This window comes from Mytilus edulis, chromosome 12 (genome assembly GCF_963676685.1).
Source record: "Mytilus edulis chromosome 12, xbMytEdul2.2, whole genome shotgun sequence".
Classification (NCBI taxonomy): Eukaryota; Metazoa; Mollusca; class Bivalvia; order Mytilida; family Mytilidae; genus Mytilus; species Mytilus edulis.
The window spans coordinates 14,361,639-14,375,932 of NC_092355.1; the positions used below are offsets into that span (position 1 = coordinate 14,361,639).

General features: G+C 32.5%; 1 protein-coding gene across 13 annotated transcripts in view; it reads left to right on the forward strand.

Annotated features, from left to right (window-relative positions):
- Nucleotides 1–14,294, forward strand: part of LOC139497258 (regulating synaptic membrane exocytosis protein 2-like) — a 63,888-nt gene that overhangs the window by 28,524 nt on the left and 21,070 nt on the right. For 4 of the 13 annotated variants that reach the window (XM_071285431.1, XM_071285430.1, XM_071285426.1 and 1 more), the window contains 10 exons: nt 249–356; nt 1,538–1,661; nt 2,583–2,626; nt 3,607–3,719; nt 5,962–6,092; nt 8,464–8,629; nt 10,325–10,432; nt 11,332–11,455; nt 12,371–12,514; nt 14,048–14,240. In XM_071285431.1, the coding sequence (XP_071141532.1) occupies nt 249–356; nt 1,538–1,661; nt 2,583–2,626; nt 3,607–3,719; nt 5,962–6,092; nt 8,464–8,629; nt 10,325–10,432; nt 11,332–11,455; nt 12,371–12,514; nt 14,048–14,240 (1,255 nt within the window). Of the gene's footprint in view, nt 1–236; nt 357–1,537; nt 1,662–2,582; nt 2,627–3,606; nt 3,720–5,961; nt 6,093–8,463; nt 8,630–10,324; nt 10,433–11,331; nt 11,456–12,370; nt 12,515–14,047; nt 14,241–14,294 lie in introns of all 13 variants that reach the window. The other 9 variants (XM_071285428.1, XM_071285429.1, XM_071285425.1 and 6 more) reach the window with 3 other exon arrangements.

Consider the following 14,294-nt stretch of genomic DNA (forward strand, 5'->3'; position numbering starts at 1 on the left):
AGACGCTGTCATTCAGAAGTCAAAATTAGGGAGTATGCTCTTAAAAATGATACCCAGAATGCAGTAGTTTTTGAAATGAAATATTGCAGAAAATTTTGTTACATATATAAATAGATTTGTGAGGCTATATATTAGAATGTACTTTTAGACAAATTGTTCAATATATGTTTCTTTGAATATAAAATTTGTGTTTTATCTAGTCCTTCAGAGGTTTTACACCTTGAATGCCATTATAGGTTTACTTACAGGTTTAAAGATTGTTGGTGGCAGACGGACAGATGCTGGTCAGTTTGGTGCTTTCATTACAAAGGTCAAGAAAGGCAGCATAGCAGATACTGTAGGGCATTTACGACCAGGTAAGCGTTTGGTCCATTACCTTACCTTCCCAGAAAATCTTCACCGTCCACTTTGGGATAACCTCATTTAGAGTAGAAAAATATTTAATGTTGATCCACCACCACATCTATATCCACTATGTTAGACACATATTATTGGCAAATCATTGGAGTACAGAAATATCAATGACAATGTTTCGTAATATCAATGCATCAATAAATTAACCATATTTTCATTAATTTTAACACTATACCATTGATTGATTGATTAATTGTTGGGTGTTAAAGCCACTTTCAGCACTATAAAATACTTGTCATTCATGTGGTGGTCAGTTTTAATTATTGAATGATGTCTAAGTGCTTGGGAAGAATCATGGTCTTTGTTTTAAATAGATTGATTAAGGTGGTACCCAACACTTTAACTAAAATTAATTTGGCTCGTTTAATTTTCATTAAATTTTGTCAAAGTATTTACTTTGATCCTTTAACAAAAATATGAAAATTTCAAAAACTTTGAACCAACCATTTAATCAGAAAAATTACACTGGTTATATAGCAGTTTGACAAACTACAATTTTGATCATTGAGAGCTAAATATTCCCTTAAGAACACAACGTCATTAAAACGTTCTGCTGATTTTACAGAGTTATCTCCCTGTAGTGTTAGGTACCACCTTAACAATGTCTTTTAGTTTTTGTTGCTGTATTATTGATGTTTTAACCCCCTCATATAAAAAAGAAGATTTGGTGTGATTGCCAATGAAACAACCGTCCACAAGACCAAAATGACACAGATATTAACAACAATAGGTCACTGTACGGCCGTCAACAATGAACAAAGCTCATACCGCATAGTCAGCTATAAAAGGCCCCGATAAGACAATGAAAAACAATTCAAACGAGAAAACTAGCGGCCTTATTTGTATAAAAAAATGAACGAAAAACAAATATGTAACACATAAACAAACGACAACCACTGAATTACAGGCTCCTGACTCCCTCACCTCCTTTAATCTGTTATAGAATACTGGTACCACATGGTATAACTTGCAAGACAAATTTTATTAAAGATAGTGGCACACATGCATTGAATGAATAAAAAGTTATACTAACAAAGATGAATATATATGCAAACACACATGTACACAATTTTCTTCTTCTACAGGACATTTTTGTATTTTAAACCAACATTCTTTTTTTTAGGTGATGAAGTGGTTGAATGGAATGGTAGATGTTTACAGAGAGCTACTTTTGAGGAAGTTCATGACATTATCTTAGAATCTAAACAAGAACCACAAGTAGAACTTATAGTGCATAGAAGTGTCAGGTATGGCTTCATGTAAACATACTCTCTATTGTATCTTTATACTTGCTATAAACATCAGTTTTAAACGTTTCAATTGTATCAATAAAAAAAACTAAACTGATAAAGATAAGATTTATTTACATGTATATCTGTATAGTCTGATTATAAAGAGCATATCATATCTTAACAAAATCATAACACAAATCAGCTACCAAAAAAGAAAAAAAATAATATACAAGTTTAATCATTGAGCAAAAATACCAATATATATATATAAAAAAAGCTTTCACTTGCATTGTTAATTATGGCCACCTACGATAGTAGAGGGGCATTATGGTTTCTGGTATGTGGGTCCGTTCGTCCGTTCATTCGTCCTGCTTCAGGTTAAAATTTTTGGATAAGGTAGTTTTTGATAAAGTTGAAGTCCAATCAACTTGAAACTTAGTACACATGTTCCCTATGATATGATCTTTCTAATTTTAATGCCAAATTAGAGATAAACCCCCATTTTCACGGTCCACTAAACATAGAAAATGATAGTGGGGATGGGGCATCCGTGTACTGGAGACACATTCTTGTTGTGTATAAAATCTGTAAAAAGCATGTTTTGCCATGCTACATAAAGATCTAAATTTTTTGGAATTTAAATTTTTATACACTGAAAAACAAAATAATTTGACAACAGATTCTTATATTTTGTGTTTAAATACCCAGAGGTGAGAGGTGAATGACTTTGGGACCTTAATATCTAAATAGTAATACATAAATTGAAAGATAGATCAATAAATTGTGAAATTATTCACTATTTCTGTAAAATTAAGATAGAACTGACCAATGGAAGTTTGTTTGGTACACAATTTCCTGCTTACTACAGAATACAAATATAAAGTTGATATAATCAGTAACTGATATTACAAAATTGTTGTTTCTTTTTACTTTCAGTAATGGTGAAGTACCACCAGGGGTCCATGTTGACCACATAAAAGGTAGGTCTTCATATGTAAATAATCTGCAGTTTCTCTGAGAGAGCTATAACAACGTAATTCCCATCACAATGCATGAATAGAAAACCTTGGGCAAATAGGAAAGCTCTATAAAGGAATTATAAAGAATAAAATTTGCAAAATATTTCTTTTGATAAATGTAAAGTTACAAAGTATGTCTTCTGTTGATAATATTATGTTTTCTTTTTTTTAGGAAACCGGTAAGAACTTGCTTAGTTATGTGCATTTTTCTTTTAACTACTAAACGAATAATGTTTGTGTATTCTAGCTTTTGATTACTAACAAAACTGATAACCTTGAAAATAACATTGAAAGCTCATAATGAAATTCTGAAAAAATGGGTTTTATTAAAATATAAATAAACTATATAATCTAACAAAGCTGAATATATATGCATAACATTTGAAAACTGAAAACTAACATAGATAGCTTATACATTTTGTAATAAAATCTGCAAAATATGTCTTCAGTTCTAATATAAAGAAATAGATAATCTAACCTTGCTAAATATGAAAGCATATTAAAAATTTGAAAATGCAAAATAAAGCAACACATCAAGAAACAGTTTTTGAACCTCTATATATTTCAACGTTGCTTTCCTTGTTTAAGGCTTCCAATCATCATATGGTCTTATCCTGTAATGAATAAATGAAGGGAAAATGGGGGGGGGGGGGAGTTATTTTTTTTTGTTTTTTGCAGCATTCTAAGAATTGTAATTAAAGATATCTTGAAAGACAAGCATAGTTCTTTTAAATTAATATAAATAGTTTTTAATATGTCCCTTAAGAATGTTGTTTTATAGGCTTGTATACAGACTTTTGAAAAACCATTAAACTCAAGTTCAAAATAAAAAAAAATATAAGTGAAATGAACTCTGAGAGAAATTAATCTCTTTATGAAGTTTCAGTGAATTAAAAATGTACCAGGGATTATGCCGTAATTGGTCAAAATGTATTTTTCAGGTTACAAAGAGGATTCAAATGACAGAAACAGACCAAATCTAAGAGTTATGTCCCCTGCTTCTTCAACAAGTCAGAGAAGTCATCAGTCACCGATGTCACTTGGAAAATTACAGGTATAATTGTATTCATAAATTGGTTTCTTTATATCAAAGAAAAATTGAAGTGAATAGTTGTAGAAAATCAACTTTTATTCCTTATTCATGCTGACTTGAAGACACCAGTTAACACCAATTAGAAATTATTACTTTCAAGAAGATTCCTTACTTTTTAGAAATCATTTCATTGGTTTACTAGTAGATTCTTGGTTCCAAGTAAGATTACTATAACCATATATTTAACCAAAATTTAAAAACTATGCGAAGCCACTCAATAAAGCCTACATTGTTGACTCAATTATCATAATTTTTGTAATATCCTTAAATTTAAAAAATCTGAAATTTTTATTACCGGTATGCTTTTAGTGGAATCATTTATTTTTTCAGGGTACCAATTTTCATGGCTTTAGCAAATTTGGTTCTATTTGATTTTGTACTATTTTTCAAAGTCTGCATACAAACACATATCAATTTCAATAAATGGTTTATCCAGTCTTCTCACTCAGCTACAGGCCCAGCAGCCCATGCTTGTAAAATTCCACCAGAGCCTGTAAAATTCATCTTTACAGGCCAACATAATCTCTGGGGGGATGTAGATTCAAAGATCTAGTGTGAATAAATAAAGGCACCAGTAGTATACCACTGTTCAATTGTTATAAAAACAATTGATTGAAACAAAACCAGATCACAAACCAAGACTGACAGAAACACATCAACTACAAGAGGAAAACAATGGAACAACCAAAATACAAAACTGCTACAAAAACAAACACCAACATACATAGAAACGGACAATTTTATAACAACTGCCTCATTCATGACTTGGTACAGGACATTTCATGAAAAATTTGGTGGGTTGAACCTGGTTTTATGGCTAGCCAAACCTCCCATTTATATGACAATGTTAAAAATACTGCTAAAATAACAACATTAAGTGAAGACTGGTTTACCTAGACCTACAAAATCCATGCAAACTGGTATTCAATATATTCATTTATAAGGAATCCACAGTTTTTGTCGAGCCTTCAACTTTTGTTGCAGAAAGCTCAACATAGGGATAGTGATCCGGCAGCAGCGGCGGTGTTAGCTCACTTCTTAAAAGATATATATTTTAGAAGGTGGAAGACATGGATGCTTCATATTTTGTATATAAATGCCTTATGTTACGAAGTTTCCGTCAGTCACATGTCCATTGTCCTTAACCTTATTTTCATGGTTCAGTGACCACTTGAAAAAAAAGTTCAGATTTTTTTTTATGTTAAATTCTCTCTTACTGTAAGTAATAGGATAACTATATTAAGTATGTGCGTACCTTGCAAGGTCCTCATGCCCGTCAGACAGTTTTCACTTGACCTCGACCTCATTTCATGGATCAGTGAACAAGGTTAAGTTTTGGTGGTCAAGTCCATATCTCAGATACTATAAGCAATAGGTCTAGTATATTTGGTGTATGGAAGGACTGTAAGGTGTACATGTCCAACTGGCAGGTGTCATCTGACCTTGACCTCATTTTCATGGTTGAGTGGTTATAGTTAAGTTTTTGTGTTTTGGTCTGTTTTTTTCATACTTTATGCAATAGGTTTACTATATTTGTTGTATGGAATGATTGTAAGGTGTACATGTCTAGCGGGCAGATGTCATCTGACCTTGACCTCATTTTCATAGTTCAGTGGTTATAGTTAAGTTTTTGTGTTTTGGTCTGTTTTTCTCATACTTTATGCAATAGGTTTACTATATTTGTTGTATGGAATGATTGTAAGGTGTACATGTCTAGCGGGCAGATATCATCTGACCATGACCTCATTTTCATGGTTCAGTGGTTGTAGTTAAGTTTTTGTGTTTTAGTCTGTTTTTCTCATACTTTATGCAATAGGTTTACTATATTTGTTGTATGGAATGATTGTAAGGTGTACATGTCTAGCGGGCAGATGTCATCTGACCTTGACCTCATTTTCATGGTTCAGTGGTCAAAGTTAAGTTTTTGTGTTTTGGTCTATTTTCTTAAACTATAAGCAATAGGTCAACTACATTTTGTGTATGGAAGCATTGTTAGCTGTACATGTCTGCCTGGCATATGGTTCAACTGACCTTGACCTCATTTTCATGGTTCATGTTAAGTTTATGTGACAGTCGTAATAAAGCTTAATATTTAGGAGTATCAACATAATATCAATGATTAGTAAAGAAGGCGAGACATTTCAGTGTGTGCACTCTTGTTTATTATTAAATTCTTAAAACATCTTACATACGTTTATTTTAGCTGAAAATGTGGTACAACCATAAAAGTTTTGAACTGATAGTAACAATCATTTGTGCTGCTGGTCTTCCCTTTACGGAGCAAGGCAAAGTCCGTAATCCATACTGCAAGTTATATCTACTGCCAGACAGAAGGTGAGTCAGCCTGTAACTGTGTAGGAAATTTTAAAGAAAAGTCGTAGAAATTTTATGTACTAAGACTCCAGAATAAAATTGAGAATGGAAACGGGGAGTGTGTCAAAGAGACAACAATCTGACTAAGGTGCAGAAAACAGCCGAAGGCCACCAGTTTGTCTTTAACACAGCAAGAAAATCCTGCACCTGTAGTCAGGCTTTAGCTGGCCCCTTAACAAAATTCAAAACATTGGCTTTTGAAAATAAAACCAACAGGTTAACTGTCTGAACAAAACACCACCCATTAAATGTTAATAAAGATGTTTGCAATGTTTTTGAAATGTGGCAAGATAAGTTTGGTATTTGCAGGTAAAAAAAATCTAAATTTACAGTAATTGACAAAATTATGTTTATTTTTACTTATTTTTGTCTGAAATTGGACTGCAGAACTTAAAACCAATAAATGATGAGATTTTTGTAGCACTTTCTGGTTTCTTTCAGTTATAACAATAGATAATTAAAAAATTCAGGTTTACACCTTTTATTGAGGGATATCGCCTATAAATTGGGATATTTAGCAGGTCTGCTTTTATAACCATGAAAAATATTTGTAAATTCACATGCAGAATAAAACAAGAGATTTTTTGTAATAAATTTAACAGTTATTTTGTTAAATCAGCCTAGAAATTTATGTACGATCTGGTGAGACCAAGGTGAACCTTTTGTTTACTTTTATAATTATGACGGTATTTTTGCTATGTAAATATCTTCTTCTTCAATAGTCCAAGGGAGGCAACCACCATTGAAAACTTTAGCTGTGATAGCATTGAAGTTATGCATACGCATACTTATTGCATTCCTTTATTAATATTTTTTAGCTCACCTGTCCCGAAGGGACAAGTGAGCTTATGCCATCACTTGGCGTCCGTCGTCGTCCGTCGTCGTCTGTCGTCGTCTGTCGTCGTAAACTATTTCAAGAATCTTCTCCTCTGAAACTACTGGGCCAAATACTTTCAAACTTTAACTGAATGTTCCTTAGGGTATCTAATTTATAAATTGTATCCGAAGTTTTGATCAATCAACAAACATGGTCGCCATTGCTAAAAATAGAACATAGGGGTCAAATGCAGTTTTTGGCTTATAACTCAAAAACCAAAGCATTTAGAGCAAATCTGACTTGGGGTAACATTGTTTATCAGGTCAAGATCTATCTGCCCTGAAATTTTCAGATGAATCAGACAACCTGTTGTTGGGTTGCTGCCCCTGAATTGGTAATTTTAAGGAAATTTTGCTGTTTTTGGTTATTTTCTTGAATATTATTATAGAAAGAGATAAACTGTAAACAGGAATAATGTTCAGCAAAGTAAGATTTACAAATAAGTCAACATGACGGAAATGGTCAGTTGACCCCTTTAGGAGTTATTGCCCTTTATAGTCAATTTTTAACCATTTTTCGTAAATCTTAGTAATCTTTTACAAAAATCTTCTCCTCTCCTCTGAAACTACTGGGCCAAATACTTCCAAACTTTAACTGAATGTTCCTTAGGGTATCTAGTTTGTAAATTGTATCCGAAGTTGTGATCTATCAACAAACATGGTCGCCATTGCTAAAAATAGAACATAGGGGTCAAATGCAGTTTTTGGCTTATAACTCAAAAACCAAAGCATTTAGAGCAAATCTGACATGGGATAATATTGTTTATCAGGTCAAGATCTATCTGCCCTGAAATTTTCAGATGAATCAGACAACCTGTTGTTGGGTTACTGCCCCTGAATTGGTAATTTTAAAGAAATTTTGCTGTTTTTGGTTATTATCTTGAATATTATTATAGATAGAGATAAACTTTAAACAGCAATAATGTTCAGCAAAGTAAGATTTACAAATAAGTCAACATGATGGAAATGGTTAATTGACCCCTTTAGGAGTTATTGCCCTTTAAAGACTTTTTTCACAATTTGTTCATCATGTTGACTTACTTTAAAAAATCTTCTCCTTTGAAACTGCTGTATCAATTTCAGCCAAACTTAGGCTAAATGAGTTTCAGAGTATCTAGTATAAATTTTATATTTTATTTCCTTGTATGTCAAGAAACATAGCTCCTATGGCTAAAATAGAACATAGGAGAAAATGATTATTTTTTTTGGCTTTTGAAGAAAATAGGACGATCCAAAAAAACATTTAAATAAATTGAAAAGCCAAAATAATCATTGATGAGAGATTTAACCAAAAGAATTAAGGTGAGCGATTCAGGCTCTTGAGAGCCTCTTGTTTTTTCTCCTCTTTATTTTCATCAAAATGTTAGAAATTTGTTGTTGCTTATTTTTTGTACCTCAATAAATGTATTTGATTTGAGTTGATTAACCTTCTTATTTAAACTTTATTTATTAACAGTGAGAAAAGCAAAAGAAGAACGAAAACCATTGCAAGTACTAACGACCCGACCTGGAATCAAACATTTATGTATTATCCAATAAAAGAATCAGACTTTCGAGACCATATCCTGGAAGTTACTGTATGGGATTACAACAAACATGGTGCTAGTCAATTTATGGGGGAGGTAAGGAGAATGTCATAATGAGAACAAATAAGGTGCTAGTCAATTTATGGGGGAGGTAAGGAGAATGTCATAATGAGAACAAATAAGGTGCTAATCAATTTATGGCGGCGATAAGGAGAATGTCATAATGAGAAAAAATAAGGTGCTATTCAATTTATGGGGGCGGTAAGGAGAATGTCATAATGAGAACAAATAAGGTGCTAGTCAATTTATGGGGGAGGTAAGGAGAATTTCATAATGAGAACAAATAAGGTGCTAGTCAATTTATGGGGGAGGTAAGGAGAATGTCACAATGAGAACAAATAAGGAGGTAGACAATTTATGGGGGAGGTAAGGAGAATTTCATAATGAGAACAAATAAGGTGCTAGTCAATTTATGGGGGAGGTAAGGAGAATTTCATAATGAGAACAAATAGGGAGGTAAGGAGAATTTCATAATGAGAACAAATAAGGTGCTAGTCAATTTATGGGGGAGGTAAGGAGAATGTCATAATGAGAACAAATAAGGTGCTAGTCAATTTATGGGGGAGGTAAGGAGAATGTCATAATGAGAACAAATAAGGTGCTAGTCAATTTATGGGGGAGGTAAGGAGAATGTCATAATGAGAACAAATAAGGTGCTAGTCAATTTATGGGAGAGGTAAGGAGAATGTCATAATGAGAACAAATAAGGTGCTAGTCAATTTATGGGGGAGGTAAGGAGAATGTCATAATGAGAACAAATAAGGTGCTAGTCAATTTATGGGGGAGGTAAGGAGAATGTCATAATGAGAACAAATAAGGTGCTAGTCAATTTATGGAGGAGGTAAGGAGAATGTCATAATGAGAACAAATAAGGTGCTAGTCAATTTATGGGGGCGGTAAGGAGAATGTCATAATAAGAACAAATAAGGTGCTAGTCAATTTATGGGGGCGGTAAGGAGAATGTCATAATGAGTACAAATAAGGTGCTAGTCAATTTATGGGGGAGGTAAGGAGAATGTCATAATGAGAACAAATAAGGTGCTAGTCAATTTATGGGGGCGGTAAGGAGAATGTCATAATGAGAACAAATAAGGTGCTAGTCAATTTATGGGGGCGGTAAGGAGAATGTCATAATGAGAACAAATAAGGTGCTAGTCAATTTATGGGGGAGGTAAGGAGAATGTCATAATGAGAACCAATAAGGTGCTAGTCAATTTATGGGGGCGGTAAGGAGAATGTCATAATGAGAACAAATAAGGTGCTAGTCAATTTATGGGGGAGGTGAGAAGAACAGCTGAATTATTAAAAATATGGTGTTAGTCAATTTATTGTGGAGGTAAGGAGAATGTCATAAAAATAACGATTAAGGTGCTTTTTGATTTATAGGGGAGGTACAGAGAACAGCATAATCTAAACAGAATTGTTGAAATTCAATTTTTGGGGAAATAAGAAAATTAGGAGAATTATCAACTGAACAATAGACAAATGATAGACAAAAATTTGAATTAAATTATTGCAAATTCAGGATATGATGCATACAAGTGATGCTTTTTAAATTTAAATCGCTGTATTTAGATTTTGTGAAACCTGTCTTCTTGCAATTTTCTCAAATATGAAAACCTGAGAAACATATCTGAATTAACATTAAGTATTGAGCACATATATAAGTTGACAAAATGTTTGATAAAAAATAGGTATTTTCAGATTTTATTTTTAATCTTATATTTCCAGGTGCTTATAGATTTGAATACAGCCAATATGATTGATGATCCTTATTGGTACCATCTTAGTCACCATGACAACTCCAGTATACCACTGCCACAGTCATCTCCCAGAACAGTAAGTCTAATAATTTTATATGATATTCAAATGAAGTTCTCACTGGTATTCCAATGGAATTTCTACTGGTATCCCAAAGTGATTTTCACTGCTACCCCAAGGAAGTTTTCACTGGTATCCCAAGGCAGTTCTCACTGGTATCCAAATGGAATTTCCATTGGTATCCCAAAGCAATTTTCACTGGAATCCCAATGAATTTTTCATTCGTACCCCAAATGGAATTTTTACTGGTATCCCAAAGGAGTTCTCACTGGTATTTGAATGGGATTTTCAGTGGTATTCCAATGAAGTTTTTTTCTGATATTCCAATGGAATTTTCACTGGAAAAATCAGTGGCGGATCCAGGGGGGGGGGTTTCCGGGGGTTGGAACCTCCCCTTTTTTTTGGCCGATCAGGTTCCCCCTTTTTTTTGGCCCGATCAATGCATTTGAATGGGAGCATATAGTTAGAACACCCCTTTACTCTGGGTTGGGAACCCCCCCTTTTTAAAATGGCTGGATCTGCCACTGAAAATAATATCCAACTAGATGTATTTGGACCATTTTATCAGATTTTCAAAATTTAATTCAGCTGATTTGAGAAATATCATATTCAATGTCTGTAATAAAGTTTTGATATTGAGTAGGCATATAGTTTGGTAATCTGAAAAAAGGCTATGTTCTTTCTGCTTGACCTCACCAGACATGATAGCATTTGGTCAAAGAAGTGAAACAAAAGACCATAAAAGATTTTTTCATCAAAATAAATTGTTTACTGTCGAATAGCTGTGAAATAAAAACTACATGTTATTTTAATCATAATCAATATAATTTGGAAAAAGGATTAATTAAGAACTTTCAAGAGGTTTACTTATTGCAGAATTGTCTTCAACTATTGACAAGGTTTTTTGATATTTGTAGAAATCCAGTCAAGATCCTTACGATCTCCGTCATCGTCACTTATCTCCCCCTACCAGTTCCCGTGGCCTCAGTGATAGCGATGTGTCAGAGTTTGACATTGATGACAGCATTGGCGTTATACCAGGTAATTAGCATGCTTAATTCTTGTAAATTTAGAGTAGTTAAAAAAAATCTTGTAGAAAATGATATTTTTTGTTGTTGATTTTTATGACCCCATAAATGAAATTTGCATAACAAAAAGTCAGTTTAAAGTAGAAAGATGCTTTTAAATTTAATTTGTTCAGCTTTAACATTAAAAATGTTCTTTAAAAGTAGAAAATAGGATTTTAGTTATTTAATCTATGATTTAAGGTAGAAAAGCATCCAGCTAGTCATTTTTTTTAAAGCTGCCATCTTGGATTTGTTTTTGAGGATTTGCAATTGTAGAGACAAAAGTTTACAGATAAATTTTCTTGGAAATGAATTTATTTAAATTATTTTACCTAAGTATATATTTCAACTGATTTATTACAATTAATATTCAGGGGGAGATAACTTTTGTACAATTAATTCAATTCAGGATAGTTATTTGTACAAATCATCCAAATGCTGCAATATTGTGTGAAATAACAAGCCAGGAACCTCCATTTGTATTTTTATTTTCTGAAATGCATTCAACAGAACATTTTCATAAACCAGTTGACATAAAGAATGATAGTTTCAGTATATGCTAGAAAAAGAAGTTTTTTATAATATCAAGAACCTTCACACATTTAAAAATAGAAATATTAGCAAGGGAACCTTTATTTTGTAAGAAGAATATTGAATATATGATTATTCAAATTATGTTGCAGGAAAATATATGAAATTGTTTGGTATACATTCATTGTAGAGTATAGCTATTTCAAGAATTCTCTTTATATACTGCTTAGAATATATCAAAGTTTTAGCTTAACACTAATTGGTTATGGTCATATACAATTTTAAGTCATGAAAATATGTATCAACTTTTATGTATTGAAACTTTTATCAAGATTTGATGGAAAATCTTTGTTGTTAGGTGCAAATTATTTATTACGAGGTGATGAGGAAAGTTCAATAGGCACGACAAGTCCGACACCATGTAGTGAAGATTTCTCGGATGCAAGTGAGCTCAGAGGCCTCGGAAGGGAGCAAATTTCTCCCTATGAAAAAAAGTCCCCAGGTAGAAAATGGCAAAAATCAATGTTATTTCATTAGTTAGAGCTTGGCTTGATGGACTTTGTTTCCATGTTAACTATTTCACCATGGTTACTGTCACTGGCTTAGAATGTTTTTGTTTTTTTAATTTGCAGACACAAGTTATCTCCCATTCCTAAGCTTCATATTGTGGTGTCGGTCTTTTTCAGTTCTTTTTTTCTATTTGATATATATATATGTCAATACTTTAGAAATAATTAAACACATCAACTTACTTTTCATTGTCTAATTGAAAATATCAACCAAAAAAAAAAAAAAAAAAATGAATTTTCTATTGTTATACCTATAATTGCATGTTTACTGTGGATTCATAATTATTTGTGGGATACCGATTTTCGTTGATTTCTTTGGCACAGAAGAACCATGAAAATAAATGTTCAACAAATTACAAAATTCATATAGGCTTGTATGCAGTCTTACGCAAAACCATGAATTTAAATATCCACGAACATGTAAGTTTTCCTTAATCCACGAAAATTGGTACCCACGAAAATAAATGAATCCCCTGAGTAGCTTTTCTTTTAAATTAAAATTGAATTATCTTTATACTTAGGAGTCATCCATAATTATCAACCATTTTCCAAAGTGTACAAAACGTACACTTGGGGGGAGGGGGTTAAAAAATCAACATTTTTACATTACGCTTTTTTTCATCAAATGAAATAAAACAGTCAGATATGTTTCAGTTTTTTTTTTGGATGCAAATTTCTATATTAAACTAAACTATAATAAACAGGATCTTTTTTTTATTAAGAATTATTGATTCTTGTCTTGAAATCTGAAAATGGTTGATGTACACTTTTTTAGGGAGGATGGGGGGTCTGAAAAGTGTATGTTTTGTACACTTTGGAAAATGGTTGACAATTATGGATGACCCTTTATATGGAAACTTTTGCAAAAATTAAATTAAACATTCATAAAAATTCAATTTTTAATCAATTAACAAAAATTGGTATCCACAAAAATAGGGAATTTTCTTATTTGAATGCAAAATTAGTTTTAACCCCAAATTCACAGTCTACTGAACATACAAATGATATTGCTAGGTGGACATTTCTATTCATGTACTATGGACACATTTTGTTTAGTCTCAATCTATCCATAGAGAGGTAGGACAAATCTTGGGGAATCTTTATTTTAAAAAATATTTTTAAAAATATTTATAATTTCATACCAGCTTTTACAGATTTTAAATGATCCAAGACAGCAATTTTGAAATGCAGACAAGAAGCTTTAAATGATCAACAGACCATTAAATGTTATAGAAAGTAACACCCACTTAAATATTTTATAGTTTGCGGCATACACCAAAACAGTTCCTGAATATATAGAATAGAAGTACAGACTTTATATTATATTAGCATGTTATATCAAAAGTGTTTGTTTTTAGCAAGACTTTTATCGAAATTACAATAATAATTGTCAGCTCCATTATCTTTATAAAGTTTCATTGTTCAAGCAATAAATCTGAAATATTCTCTTGTTTGATATTTTAAAGGTCAAGAAGATTTAAATGAAAGAAGCAGAGGATCGCGTAGAGGAGAAACTCTCAACATTCCTGGTGATAAAAGTTCACGCAGGTCAAGGTCACCAGTTCCTGTAGAACCAGAACGCTCACGTCATAGATCAAGGTCTCCTTCAGCTTTTCACCATGTGCCTGAAAATGTATCTCGCTCACTGTCTCCTGCTAGGTAAGCCAGCTGATGGTCATGTGATTTACATTAAGGCAGCTGATGGTCATGTGA